At 46.0% G+C, this 15,161-nt stretch overlaps 1 protein-coding gene across 3 annotated transcripts in view; it reads left to right on the top strand.

The window, feature by feature from the left end:
* The window catches only part of apooa (apolipoprotein O, a), a 92,923-nt gene extending 78,331 nt beyond the window's left edge, over positions 1-14,592 (top strand). For 2 of the 3 annotated variants that reach the window (XM_087993095.1, XM_087993093.1), the window contains exons 3-9: positions 222-341; positions 2,599-2,653; positions 5,610-5,708; positions 7,292-7,383; positions 10,813-10,929; positions 11,323-11,380; positions 14,349-14,592. In XM_087993095.1, the coding sequence (XP_087849221.1) occupies positions 222-341; positions 2,599-2,653; positions 5,610-5,708; positions 7,292-7,383; positions 10,813-10,929; positions 11,323-11,364 (525 nt within the window). In that variant the 3' untranslated portion in view covers positions 11,365-11,380; positions 14,349-14,592. The remainder of the gene's footprint in view (positions 1-221; positions 342-2,598; positions 2,654-5,609; positions 5,709-7,291; positions 7,384-10,812; positions 10,930-11,322; positions 11,381-14,348) is intronic. The other variant, XM_087993094.1, reaches the window with a different exon arrangement.
* Positions 14,593-15,161: the final 569 nt, after the last annotated feature.

The following is a 15,161-nucleotide window of genomic DNA, read 5'->3' as shown; positions in this document are numbered from 1 at the left end:
ATTATTTTTAATCAACTTGTTCACACATGTTATGATGTTTCTGGGGCAGGTGGGATTTGAACCTGGACTTCTGGCCCAGAGGTAGGGACACAGCCACTGCACTTCAGGGTGCCAGCACATGTGGTCAAGTAACAATCTGATCACTGCTGTCCACGTCTGTTTATTGACCCTTGATTGACGTAATGGCTCCCAGTAACCTTTCTCCCATTATTGATTTGCAGTTGTCGCTTTACACGACCCCGGACACAAACTATCAATTTGTGGAGGCGAAACCAAGCCCGCTTGAAGAGAGAATCTCCGAACTCCGCAAGTTAGCTACTGCACACACCGCAGGGCTCCAGGTACCACCGAATTCTCTCACTCTGCCCTCTGGAGGATGGGCTTGAAATGCTTTGAAGCCGCACTGTTCAGCACTGTAGTTCCTGTCCACCTTGTTGCCTCAAGGAATGAGAATAATAATTGTGGCTCTGTTTCTGCCAAAGTCACGCGTGTCGAGGCTCACTGGTTATTTCTTCCCTATTGTGGATCTCTTTGGATCGGGAGAGAAGTGGTTAATCTCTGGGCTGCTGCCGTGTTCCACATTCAACTCCCACTGAGTGGGGGATTTATCAGTTCCCTAACAGGAAGAGGTGTCCACGGTCAAGACTTTCTGAATCCAAGTATTGTAACTGTGATCCTGCAGAGACCAGAGGACAGGAGCTTTGCAAAACAATGTTTTGCTTCTCTTTCGGTTTGACCCTGGCCAAACTCCATAAAAGGCATTCTGATACTTATCCTACCCTGTGTTAATGAGTCTTCAGCTTTCTGCTTTGCAGTTCTAGCTGATCACACTCACTGTCAAAATTGCCTTCCTGACGATCATGATCCATTTCAGTGGATGGAAGGCGAAAACATTGCTGGTTCAAGAGCCTAGGCAACGATGCCCTCATCCCAGAAAAAGAGCAGCTTGTGAGAGATTAGTGAATCCCTTCTTGCCAAGGGTGAGACTGTCCATTCAGCCACCACTGTTGTCTGACTTCCCTCTTCGTACTTCCAAAGCCAAACATCCCAATCCTGCTCCCACCTTCAGCCAATTCGATTCACTCCACGTGATATCAAGAAACGGCTGGATACTGCAAAGACCATGGGCCCTGACAACATTCTGGCAATAGCACTGAAGATTTCTGCTCCAGAACCTGCCTCTCCTTAGCCAACCTGTTCCAGTACAGTTACACATGTCTATGTCCAGTTACAACATTGGAATCGACCTAACAGTTGCCCAGGTATATCCTGTGTACAAGAAGCAGGACAAACCCAACCCGGCCAATTACTACCCTATCAAGTCTATTCTCGACCATCAGTAAACTGATGGGAGGGTCGTTGAAAGTGCTTTCAAGGGGTACTTGTTCAGCAGTAACCTACTCAGTGATGCTCAGTTTGGATTCTGCCAGTTCCTGATCATCAGAAAGTCAGAGGTGGGGATATTCGCACAATGTTGGGCACCAGTTGCAACTCCCCAGACAGTGAAGCAGTTCATGCTCAAACACAACAAGATCTGGACAATGTCCACGGTTCAGAGATGGCAAGTAATGGTGCAGTGGCTCAGTGGTTAGCACTGCTACCACACTTCACCAAGGACCCGGGTTCAATTCCCACCTCAGGCAACTGACTTTGTGGAGTTTGCACATTCTCCTCGTGTCTGCGTGGGTTTCCTCCGGGTGCTCCGGTTTCCTCCCACAGTCCAAAGATGTGCAGGTTAGGTGAATTGGCCATGCTAAATTGCCCGTAGTGTTAGGTAAAAAGGGGTACATGTAGGGGTATGGGTGGGTTGTGCTTCGGCGGGTCGGTGTGGACTTGTTGGGCTGAAGGGCCTGTTTCCACACTGTAAGTAATCTAATCTAAAAAATCTGAACCTCTTGCCGTTCAGTGGCCTTGCCATTGCTGAATCTTAAACATCCTGGGATTTTTATTTGAGATGGAACCTCTTATCCCGACTCCTCTATATCTGACACAAACAACCCAAATGCAGCAACCTTCTCCATCTGACTGACTGACTAAACTGGGTGGTTCAGTAACCCTTCAACTATTCTGAGTGACCCTTTGAAAACATTGTCTAGAGGGTGAGCTACAATGTTGAATACTATAAAGGTTTTAGAAATGTCAAGTGTCGCAACCCCTCAGAACGCTTGGTTCCCTGAGATTGCTAGGTGAAAGTGAGGGCTGCAGATGCTGGAGATTAGAGTCGAGAGTGAGGTGCTGGAGAAGCACAGCAGGTCAGGCAGCATCCGAGGAGCAGGAGAATCGACGTTTCAGGCAAAAGCTCTTCATCAGGAATGAGGCTGTGAGCCGAGGCCTCATTCCTGATGAAGGGCTTTCGCCTGAAACGTCGACTTTCCTGCTTCTCGGATGCTGCCTGACCTGCTGTGCTCTTCCAGCACCTCATTCCCTGAGATTGCTGTCTTATGTAGTACAAATTAGGTGCAAAAATGATTGCTATCCCAGACTTTGATCCCTAAGTGCTGGGTCAGGATGAAGTTAAAGAAAATAAGTGGGCACTTGAATTTCTCCTTTGTGTGCAGATCTTTCTTTCTTGAATCACGTCTGATTTCTTCCTTCTAGGATGCCTACACAACAGTGAAGCCTAAAATGGAAAACACGCTTCAGTTTGGAAAAGGTAATCATTCCTCAGTGTGCTGTCACCCTCCTCTGCATTTTGTACAGCATGAGAAAAGGTGGCATTGAAGTCATCGAGATGCCCAGACAAATGTTCTGGGAATGCGGGTTCACATCTCACTGCAGTAACTGGTGAAATTTGAATTCAGCTCATAAAATCTGGCATATAAAGCTCACTTTCAGTGATGATAGTTGTTGTGGGAATCATCGATTATTGTAACACCCATCTGGTTCACTAATGTCCTTTTGGGAGGGCAATCTGCCAGCCTTACCTGGTCTGGCCTCTATGTGACTCTGAAACCTCAGCAATGTGGTTGATGCTTAATTGCCTTCTGAAATGGCCCACTCAGTCCAAACGGCAAATAGAGATGGGTAACAAGTACTGCTCTTTTTTGCAAGGATAAAGAGATAATGGATAGCACGGTGGCTCAGTGGTTAGCACTGCTGCCTCACAGCATCAGGGTCCCAGGTTCAATTCCAGCCTCGGGTGACTGTCAGTATGGAGTTTGCACATTCTCCCCGTGTCTGCGTGGGTTTCCTCCCACAGTCCAAAGATGTGCAGGTCAGGTGAATTGGCCATGCTAAATTGACCGTAGTGTTAGCTGCATTAGTCAGAGGGAAATGGGTTTGGGTGGGTTGCTCTTCAGAGGGTAGGTGTGGACTTGTTCGGCCGAAGGGCTGTTTCCACACTGTAGGTAATCTAACCTAATCAAAACTTCCACATCCTTCCTATAATGCGGTGACCAGAACTGTACTCAATACTCCAAGTGTGGCCACGTCAGAGTTTTGTACGGCTGCAGCATGACCTCGTGGCTCCGAAACTCAATCCCTCTACCATTAGAAGCTAATACACTGTATGCCTTCTTAACAACCCTGTCAACCTGGGTGGCAACTTTCAGGGATCTATGTACCTGGACACCAAGATCTCTCTGCTCATCTACACTACCAAGAATCTTACCATTAGTCCAGAACTGGGTATTCTTATTAGTCCTTCCAAAGTGAGTCAACTCACACTTTTCCACATTAAACTCCATTTGCCATCTCTCAGCCCAGCTCTGCAGCTTATCTACGTGCCTCTGCAACCTGCAATATCCTTCAGCACTATCCACAACTCCACTGACCTCAGCGTCATCCGCAAATTTACTAACCTATTCTTCTACGCCTGACAAACCGCAGTGGCCCCAAAACAGATCCTTGCATTATATCATGAGTAATTGAACTCCAGGGTAAACATTTCCCATCAACCACCACCCTCTGTCTTTTTTTAGCTAGCTAATTTCTGATCCAAATCGCTAAATCACCCTCAATCCCATGCTCTCTGTATTTTGTGCAATAGCCTACCATGGGGAACCTTATCAAACACCTTACTGAAATCCATATACACCACATCAACCACTTTATCCTCATCCACCTGTTTGGTCATCATCTTAAAAAAACTCATTTGTGTGGCATGATCTACCCTTTGTAAAACTGTGTTGACTGTCCCTAATCAACTTATTCCTCACTAGATAATTATAAATCCTATCTCTTATAACCTTTTCCAATGCTTTACACACAACCGAAGTAAGGCTCACTGGTCTATAATTACCAGGGTTGTCTCTACTTCCCATCTTGAACAAGGGAACAACATTTGCTATCCTCCAGTCTTCTGGTACTATTCCTGTAGACAACGACAACCAAGATCAAAGTCAAAAGCTCTGAAATCTCCTCCCTGGCTTCCCAGAGAATCCAAGGATAAATCCTAGCCGGCCCAGGGGACTTCAGTATTTTCACACTTTCCAGAATTGCTAACACCTCCTCCTTTTGAACCTCAATCCCATCTCATCTAGTAGCCTGTATCTTAATATTTTCTTCGACAACATTGTCTTTTTCCAGTGTGAATATTGACAAAAAATATTCATTTAGCACTTCCCCTATCTCCTCAGACTCCACACACAACTTCCCACTACTATCCTTGATTGGCCCTAATCTTTCTCTAGTCATTTTTTTAGGGTTTTCCTTGATTCTACTCACCAACGACTTCTCATGTCTCCTCCTGGCTCTTCCTAGCTCTCTCTTTAGGTCTTTCCTGGCTAACTTGTAACTCTCAAGCACCCTAACTGAGCCTTCATGTCTCATCCTAACATAAGCCGCCGCCTTCCTCTTGACAAGAGCTACAACTTCTTTAATAAACCACGGCTCCCTCATTCAGTCAGTTCCTCCCTGCCTGACAGGGACATACTTATCAAGGACACGCAGTAGCTGTTCCTTGAATAACCTCCACATTTCAATTGTGCCCATCCCCTGCAGTTTCCTTCCCCATCCTATGCATCCTAAATCTTGCCTAATCGCATCGTAATTGCCTTTCCCCCAGCTATAACTCTTGCCCCGCGTTATATACCTATCTCTTTCCATTGCTTAAGTAAACATAACTGAATTGTGGCAACTATTGCCAAAGTGCTCACCTACCTCCAAATCTAATCCCTGGCAGGGTTCATTACCCAGTACCTCGCCCCTTGTTGGCGAAGGGGTGGGGGAGGGAGGGAGGGGGTGGCAGAGGCGGGGTGCTGAGATTTCTTATTTTTATGCTTTGAAGGGTCGTGGGTGGTGTTAGCTTGGCTGGGAGCTCAAAGGCAGCTAGGTTGACAGGCAATAAATATTGGCCCGGTCAATGATGGACATACCCCATGAGTGAATCCAAAGGCAAAAGAAAATTAACCCTACCATTCGGGGCTCAGTTCTTGAGCGTATCTTGGAGTGAGATGAGCAAGCATTCAGTTACCTGGCTTAGATCAGTGTGTCCCATCTCCAGTCAGATGGAACTCACTGCTGGGGGTGTGGGAGCATCGAAGATACTATTCCCAAGGCAATGAATGTATCATTTGTAGTTTAAAAGCCGGGGGAATTGAGGGTGTTGAGATTAATTCAAAGACCTGGTGGACTGGGATGGTGCTGACATCTTGCTTTGCCTTTGGTAGATGGCTATGCCTTTCTGAAGAGCCCACCAGCTGGATTCTACCCACGTGCTGGAGTCATCGCAGTGGCTGGAGTAGCTGGCCTCCTCCTCGCTGGGAGGGGTAGGAGCTGAAAGGAAACCTTTACTTCATATGTCCTTTTATGGGTGCAGCCACTGAGAAGGTGGTGACACTGTGGTAATGTCACTGGCCTAGGAACCCAGAGGCATCAGCGAATGGTCCCTGGATATGGTTCAAATCCCACCGTGGCATGAGTGTTGGAATTTTAAATTGAAGGAATAAGTCTGGAATCAGAAGCTCATCTCCGTCATTGTGACCAGGAACGAATCGTTGCCACTTCTTGGCCCAGGCCTGGATATTGACCAGACCTTGTTGCATGGGGAAATAGAGTTGGATTGTAAATTATTCGATCTCCAGCACTGATCTCTGTGATACGCCCTAACTATTATTCTTGCCAATCTAAGAACGACCCAATTAATCCAACTGCTTGCTTTCTGTTAGCTAGTCAATCCTTGATCCAACTTAATGTGTTACACCATGTACCCTCTGATCTTGTGTAGTAACCTTTAACCTGGCCCTTAATGAAAGTCCTTCTGAGAATTCAAGTCCAACATATCCCCTTTGTCCAAAACCATGTACCTTCTTCAAAGAACTCTAATGATTATTTCCCTCCTTGTTGATCTGATCACTTTAAGATGTGACGGTGGTTGACTAAAATGGTGGACTGAGAGTGATGTGCTCCTGAGATTCAGGCTTCCTTGTAAATTTACTTCTGGATTTCTTTGAGCAATTACAGTGTTTTAAAAGAGATTTGGATAAGTACATGAATAAGAAGTTTTTGGAGGGATACGGGTCAAGTGCAGGCAGGTGGGCTCAGTTTAATTTGGGAACATGATCAGTATGGACTGGTTGGACCAAAGAATCTATTTCCACACTGGGAGAAAGTGATGCTCCCGAATCAGAGTTGAAAAGTGTAGCACTGGAAAAGCACAGCCGGTCAGACAGCATCCAAGGAGCAGGAGAGTCAGCGTTTTGGGCATAAGACCGTTATCAGGAATGTGGGGAAGAAAGGGAGCTGAGCAATAAATAGGAGAGTGGGAGTGGGGCTGGGCTGGGGGGCGGGAGTTGCAGAAGGTAGTTGGAAAGGTGATAGGTGAATGCAGGTGAGGGGTAATTGTGATAGGTCGATGGGGAGGGTGGAGCAGATAGATGAAAAGGAAGATAGATCGGTGGGACAGATGAAGAGAGCGGTGCCCTGTGCAGGGTTGGATCTGGGATGAGATGGGGGAGGGGAGATTTGGAAACTTGTGAGGTCGGCGTTGATGCCATGTGGTTGAAGGGTCCCAAGGTGGAAGATGAGGGTTCTTCCTCCAGTCATTGGGTGGCTTGGATTTGGCAGTGAACGAGGCCCATTACTTGCATGTCCTTGGTGGAATGGGAGGGAGTGTTGAAGTGGTTGGCCACAGGACAGTGGGGTTGTTGTTGGATGCATGTATTGCAGAGATGTTCCCTGAAACACTCCGTGAGTTGGCGTTCTGTCTCCCCGATGTAGAGGAGACCACATTGAGAGCAATAGATACAGTAGATGAGGTGGGTGGATGTGCAAGAAAATCTATGTTGGATTTCTGTCTGCTGTTCTCTGCTGACTTCCGATTTGTTTGATCTCATTTGTTGCACTTTGATAGGTTCCCGGGTAAGAAAAGTGCTTTATTCATGTGGGTTTGTTGCAGCTTGTGGCTCTCTGTATTACCCTGAAGAAACAGTCAAAGCTGCAAAGGTAAGTGCATTAATTCTTGTTGTTTCAAATGGCAACACACTGATCTGTTAAATACTCCACAAAGATTTTTCTAATGTCTTTTTATGTGATTAAAAGATATTAGTATTTTCAAAGTAGGTTTTATCTCTGCCTTAAAGTCTCCTGGATGGTTTATTAAAAACTGTTACAGATACAGATGGATTGGTCAGATCAGTGATAGACAATAGACAATAGGTGCAGGAGAAGGCCATTCTGCCCTTCGAGCCTGCACCACCATTCAATATGATCATGGCTGATCATCCTTAATCAGTATCCTGGTCCTCCCTTATCTCCATAACCCTTGATTCCACTATCCTTGAGAGCTCTATCCAACTCTTTCTTAAATGAATCCAGAGACTGGGCCTCCACTGCCCTCTGGGGAAGAGCACTCCACACACCCACCACTCTCTGGGTGAAGAAGTTTCTCTTCATCTCTGTCCTAAATGGTCTATCCCGTATTTTTAAGCTGTGTCCTCTGGTTCGGGACTCACCCATCAGCGGAAACATGTTTCCTGCCTCCAGAGTGTCCAATCCTTTAATAATCTTATATGTCTCAATCAGATCCCCTCTCAGTCTTCTAAACTCAAGGTTATACAAGCCCAGTTGCTCCAGTCTTTCAGTGTAAGGTAGTGCCGCCATTCCAGGAATTGACCTCATGAACCTACGCTGCACTCCCTCAATAGCCAGAATGTTTTTCCTCAAATATGGAGACCAAAATTGCACACAGTACTCCAGGTCTCACCAGGGCTCTCTCACTATGGAGAGGAGAAAGTGAGGTCTGCAGATGCTGGAGATCAGAGCTGAAAATGTGTTGCTGGAAAAGCGCAGCAGGTCAGGCAGCATCCAGGGAACAGGAGAATCGACGTTTCGGGCATAAGCCCTTCTTCAGGAATGAATGGGCCCTTCATAAGCCCTTCATTCATTCCTGAAGAAGGGCTTATGCCCGAAACGTCGATTCTCCTGTTCCCTGGATGCTGCCTGACCTGCTGCGCTTTTCCAGCAACACATTTTCAGCCCCCTCACTATGGAGTCCCCTATTACCACAGCTCTGTGCGATGTCCGACTCTTCCGCTCTGTCTCCACGCCAACTTTTGACTGACAGACCTGGCCGCCTCGGGGACTGGCAGTGTCATCTGTCTCTGCTGTTTCCAAAAGATTCAACCTGTTCCTGACAGGTACTTCCCCCGGGGTCTCTTGCACCTGTCTCCTCTCTGCTTTCCTCATCGTCTGCTCTCTTCTGCTCTCTTCTGGTATGGTTGGTGTAATAACCTCGCTGAAGATCTTGTCCAGAAAGATCTTGTTCTCTCGGATGAGCCTAAGGTCCTCGAGTTCTTTCATCAGTGCTGCAATATGCTCTGTCAGTGGCTGAACGTGCACACACTTTCCACACTTATATGAGCCAGACACACCAGAGTCGTTGACCTCCCACATCAAGCACGTCGCACACTGAACCAGCTGGGCAGTCATGTCTTCACCCTCTTCAAGCGTAATCACTTCACTCAACCTCCTTGTCAAAGACTCCTGAGCTAAAGCCTCACTCTTCAATCCACAGGAACTTCCTTAAACCCTCTTTTTGGGGCAAGTCTGTGGACTTTTAATTTAGGTTAGAGGAGAAGGGAGTGAGGGAGGCCCTACTTTGTAGGACCTGGGGTCTAGAACACACCCACTCAAATAACAATCACTTACCTTCCCGACCGGCTTTGCGCTCCGCCTTCACTTCTGGTAGATGGTATTTAACCCTGATACGCGTGAGATGATGCACTTTGGAAGAAAAAGATGAGATGAGGGAGTATTTAATGAATGACAGGACACTGAGTATTTCAGAGGAACAGAGGGATCTTGGGATAATTATTCACAGATCCCCGAAGTAGACAGCTCACATGAATAGGGTAGTTAAGAAGGCATATGGAACACTTGCTTTCATCAGTCTTGGCAAAGAGTATAAGAGGGAGGAGGTAATGTTGGAGTTGTGCAGAGCATTGCTTAGGCCAGAGTTGGAGTACTGTGTACAGTTCTGGTCACCTCACTACAGGAAGGATGTGATAGCACTAGAAGGGGTACAGAGGAGCTTCACCAGGATGTTGCCTGGACTTGAGATATTGAGCTATAAGGAGAGACAAGACAGGCCTGTACTGTTTTCTTTTGAACAGAGAAGACTGCAGAAGGACATGATTGAGGTGTATAAGATTATGCGGGGTATGGACAGGGTGGATAGAGAGCAGCTGTTCCCCTTGGTTGAGGGGTCAATCATGACAGGGCATAGTTTTCGAGTAAGGGCAGGAGATTCAGAAAGGACTTGGGAAAAACGTTTTCACTCTTGCCTGGGAAGGTAATGGGGCTGGCAACCTTACAACCTTAATTTGGATGAATCCTTCAAATAACATAACCTTCAAGCATACGGGACAAGTGCAGGAAATTGGGATTAGTGGTAGTTATGTTGGCGTAGACTCAATGGGTTGAAGGGCCTTTCCTATGCTCTATAAATCTAAGTTGTCATCTGAATTTTCACAACCTCAGAAGCTCCCAAAGTGTTTTGCAGTTGATGTTGTTATCCCTACAGCGCAATTACTATTGGAATGTAGGGAAACACAGCGGCCAATTGATGCAGAGCAAGCTCTTGTGAACAGAGCAAGCTCTTGTGAACAGCAGTGTTTGGTGGGATTGCTTGTATTTAGGTGGTGATTGAGGGATACGTATTGGTCAGGACACAGGGCAGTTCTTCTTCAAAACCCAGTAATGCTTTTGAATCTAACATCTGAGAGGGTGCGCAGGGCCCCTGTATAATATCTCATCTGAGTTTGACACCTTGATCAGTGTGAATTTCTTGAATAACACAACCAAACGTCAGTTCGGATTTTGTGTTAAAGTCCCTAAACAGGACTTGAAGCTGTGACCTTCTCGCTCCGAGATGAGAGAGCTACCCACTGAGCCATGGCTGACACCATTATTACCCAGCCAATGTTTTCGTCATCTCTGTTGAGGAATAAATATTAACCTGGATACCCATAGAGCAGGTGGGATAATAAAAAGCATGGGGATTAAGGCAGAGAGTGGAAGTGACTCAGGATGGGATATTAAAAGATACAGGACTTGAGGGTGAGAGTGGGAGTGACTGGATAAGATATCAGAGGGTGCAGGGGAAGAGTGAGAGGAGACTGCTGGAGAAGAGCTGAGTGTTGTTGGGCTGACTGTCACTGGGAATTCTGGCTCTTAATACAAAGCTATGATGGTTACTGTGTTTATGCAGTAAGTTAGATTGGGCGCAGTAATATCCGATGTGATCCAGCTTGGTCAGTGCTCTAAGGGCATGTTGTAGAGATGAGCTGCACTGACAATGAGTGTGCTTGTGGTGATATGCAGCCCCCTTTGTATGTGCAGAGTGTCGTTGATTATCTGTTTTGTTTTATTCAGCTGGCCACTACAACTGTTTATGAATTTTCAATGCAAGCATACTTAACCATTGAGTCCCTGTGGAAAAAGAATACACAGAGGGAACAAGGACCTGTCCCAACACTCAATAACAATCAGGTATTCTAGCTGTGACATTTATAACTGTGTATGACTGCGATTAAATATGGGAGAATCGCTGACACTGGTAAATAGAGAGAGACTCTCAGGCTGAACAGAGCGGATCTGGGCAGAGGTGACCCTGACCAGCTCTGAGTGTGACCCTGATCCTAACCCTGGACAGCTCTGAGTCTTGCCCAGGCCTGACCCTGTCCCTGACCCAGGGTGTGTGGTGCTCTAGCTCCATGTGAAAACGCTGAGGGTAGTCATGTGAGCTGCTGGCGGTCTGATCCAAAAGGTCACATCAATTAGAAAGTCATGTTGACCGCTGAGGAATGATGAGGATTAAACATCTTAATATTTGTGCTGAATTTTGTCACCCTGAAAATAACTGCGCTTTCGTGCTTTTTAAAGGCTGGAGATGCTCAGCGGTCGGGTGAGAACACTTCCTCCTGAACTCCGTCAGTCAGCGGTATGTATGGTTTGACTTACAAGCCTTCTTTTTATATTTGTCCAGTGGCACTTGTGTCCTTGGGGAGTTCAGACAGAACTGTGCTTGTCAGACAGCAAATTATTGAGCCTGGCAACCTTAAAAGACAAATGAGTGGGGGAAGTGTTTTCATTTCTCTCCTGCTTGGAATGAACCCCATCAGCCTTCACAAAGAAAATGTGACAGGCTTCATGTTGGAGACGTGCCAGGCAGCAGCAGGCTGTGAAAACACCACTGTCATTTGTGGCTGAATCATTGCCGGGAAGCAGTCACCCCCAGATCCCTCCTCATGATGTTCCTCATCATGTCATAACTTAGTGTTCAGGGCATTTCCGTTCAACCTGACAGACCCCATCCTTAAAACAGTGGTCGATTTACAACCAGCCTAGACACCTGGCTGAACAATCCAGATGATTTGTGTTTCAAATCGTATTATCATGGCGGTTTGTGAATGCAATCACAGTCTTGGAAGACAACCAACTGTAGGATGCAGTATGGCACACTTGCATGTACCAGAAGCAAGATATGTTAGTGCACAGAACCCTGTTCTTCACAGACAGAATGAACATGTAGACATACTGTGCCTGTTTCAACTCAAAATAGGTGGCACCCATCTGATGATTCATTTCTTAGGGCAATATCCTAACCTAGAAAAATCATCCTGCTCCCTCAGTCTCCTCTGTTCTCGAGGAAGGAGCACAGCGTCTTCACCATTTGAGTAGGTATTAACCTCTGTTTTGAAGTCAGTCGAATAAATGTTCAGTATTATTCCACGCTTTTCGTAATGTGACGAGCAGGACTGTTGACAGTCCTCCAAGTGTGGTCCAACCTGAGATTTTGGTACCGTCTGAAGGTCTCACATTGGTGTGAAGAATGGAAAAGCAGAATTCTACTCAAATGGAGAGAGGCACCAAACTCAGTGTTACAGAGGGGTCTGGCTATCCTGATAGACAGCTTACAAAGTTAGATTGTTGGTGTTTGGGAGGATAGATGGAACGTTCATAGCAAAGGCAATGGAATTTAAGATTTAGTGAGCCTGCATCCAGAGCATTGAGGACAGGTTTAGTATCCTTATTTAAGGAGGAATAAACTGCTTTGTGAACCCCAGAGAAGGGTGTACAAGGCTAATTCTGGGCTGAAGGTGTTTACTTTATGAGGATAGGTTTCGATCATAGTGGCTCAGTAGTTAGCACTGCAGCCTCACAGTGCCACGAACTCGGGGTTTGATTCCACCCACGGGCAACTGTCTGCATGGAGTTTTCTCTGGGTACTCCAGTTTCCTCCCACAGTCCCAAGATGTGCAGGTTAGGTGGATTGGCCATGCTAAATTGCTCGTAGTTTCCAGGATTAGCCATGGGAAATGCAAGGTTACAAGGATGGGTGTGTCTGAGTGGGCTGCTGTCTCGATGGTCACTGTGGGCTCAATGGGCTGAGTGCCTTGCTTCCACGTTGTAGGGATTCTATGATTCTTTGACCACTTTTCCAATGTTAGGTGCATGCTGTACCCCTATCAGCATAACCAATCCCATTTTTATATTTCATTACATTCAAGACCCTCGTTCTACTGCCATGATCAGTTTTGTGAGACTGCTTTTGGTACCAGCCCTCAGATGTTAGTAAAGAGGACTTTGCACTGTCAACAGGGCTGTGTTTGGCATTGTCGTTTCCAGTGCCGAGGTCAACATCTGCTGGTCTGTTCAGTTTAATTCCTCTCTTTGAGATGTTTTTGCAGTTAGCTGCCCTCTGAAATTACCTCAGTTGAACCCAAGAGTCAACCACATTGAAATTGGCCAGACCAGGTAAGGACAGCAGATTTCCTTTCCAAAAGCTGAACCAGATGGGATTTTAGTCAACTGATGGTTTCTCGATCGTTAGATGTTTAACTCCAAATTTATTGCCGTCTACCATGTTGGGATTTGAACATAGCAGTACTGTTGGGCCATCACTTGCCCCAACTGTTAGATTCAATTTCCCCCTTCTCACTATGCTGTACATATAGTTTTATAGAAAGAGTTGTTCGAGATAGAGATGGAGAGATGCTTCCATATTAAAAATATGTAACGGCACATTGAAATCATTAAGAGATATGCATAGGGATATGCACATGAAAATTAGAAACAAGGAATGCTACAGGAAAGCGATGTTGAACTATAAGATCAGGTATGATCTTAATGAATGGTGGAGTGGGTTCCAAGGGCAAAATGACTTTCTTCTTATATTTGTTCTGTCCTTTTTGAGAACCCCGACAGTGTGAAAAGATGCCATTCAGCCCAATGGGTCTGCAGTGACCCTCCAAATCCCACCCAGATTTAAGTCTGAGGCAAGGAGGAATTTCTTCTCTGAGAGGGCTTCGAGTCTTTGGAACTCCTTGCCACAGAGAGCTGTGGAGGGCCCTCTGTATAGTTAAGATTCTCGATCAGTTGGGCAATGAAGGGGAAACAGCAGTGAAGTGAACATGAGGAATATTGGATCAGCCATGATCTTATTGAGTGGTGAAGCAGGCTACTCCAGTTCCTATTTCTTATAGTCTTAAAGAGGCAAAATTACTCAGACAGTAGGGGCTAAGGGAAAGGAATGCTTTTGATGTTTGCACCCTCTTAAGAGTGCAGATGTCAGAGCATGGGAAGGGTAGGCATCCTAATGGAAGGCCCATTGTCCCAAAGTGTTGCAGTCCCAAAAAAGCAGTCCGTGGAGCTTGCGATGGCACCTTCCTTGGATTTGGGGTCCGACCAAGCAGGAAAGAATTTTAAAAGTACATAATTCGGATGGATCGCTAGTCCTCGAACCACTCTCTTAGCTCAGCCACTAGGTGCTTGCGCACATTCCTCGCCATCCTTCAACCCAAGTCCAGTTGACAGGCATTCCCTCTGCTGTCACATCCTCCCATCAGAAAACCTACCCTCCCCACCTCTCCCAGACTCAAAGGAAAATTAACTTGTGTATTTTTCAGCCAGGCACCTGAGAGAGAGGATATCTTTCTGCTGCTTTCTCAAGACAAAGCATGTGTCTTCTAGCAAGTTGTCGAATGGAACAATTGGACCCATGATTGAAGCGATATTTTCCCTGTGAAATAGAAGGATCTTGAATCATTATTATTATGACATTAGCAGAGAGTTGATTATTTTTGTTTGTGAAGCTGACAAGTGAGAAATATTTGTGTATATTTAATATGCTGCAATAAAAATCCAACAGTCCTCACCAATATCTGTTTGTTCATGTGTGCAAGGATTACACGGAGGGCTCATCTGTATATTTCACTGGAGCTACAATTCCCAAGATCATTTAGGAGAAAGTGAGGACTGCAGATGCTGGAGATCAGAGCTGAAAAATGTGTTGCTGGAAAAGCGCAGCAGGTCAGGCAGCATCTCCTGCTCCTTAGATGCTGCCTGACCTGCAACTTTCCAGCAACACATTTTCAGCCGAAAGATCATTATTCTTTCTGCACAAGTATTTCCTGTGGCTCAGTAGAAGCAATTTTAACCTTGGAGCCTGAAGGTTGTGGGTTCAAATTCAAGTCCCGTTCCATCCCATTTTCATGCTGAGGGAGTGCTGTACAGGCAACCTCTGCAGTCTGGGTTGAGAGTCCACCTGTCTCCATCTCAAGGAGTTTTGCAGTCGCTTTAACCCTCATACCACACCCACCCCCCCCCCCCATTCCATGAAAGACATTCGGTGGGGAAAGTGGGATGTCAGCTGCTGTCCTCCTAAGTAACAGAACAACCGAGACAATTAAATAAAAGCAAATTACAGAACATTGTCTTTG

The sequence above is a fragment of the Chiloscyllium plagiosum genome, unplaced genomic scaffold, assembly GCF_037043375.1.
Source record: "Chiloscyllium plagiosum isolate Xiang-an unplaced genomic scaffold, Cpla_swu_hap1 HiC_scaffold_12, whole genome shotgun sequence".
NCBI classification, from domain to species: Eukaryota; Metazoa; Chordata; class Chondrichthyes; order Orectolobiformes; family Hemiscylliidae; genus Chiloscyllium; species Chiloscyllium plagiosum.
The sequence above is the reverse complement of the archived record's forward strand: the minus strand, read 5'-3'. Positions and strand labels throughout refer to the sequence as shown.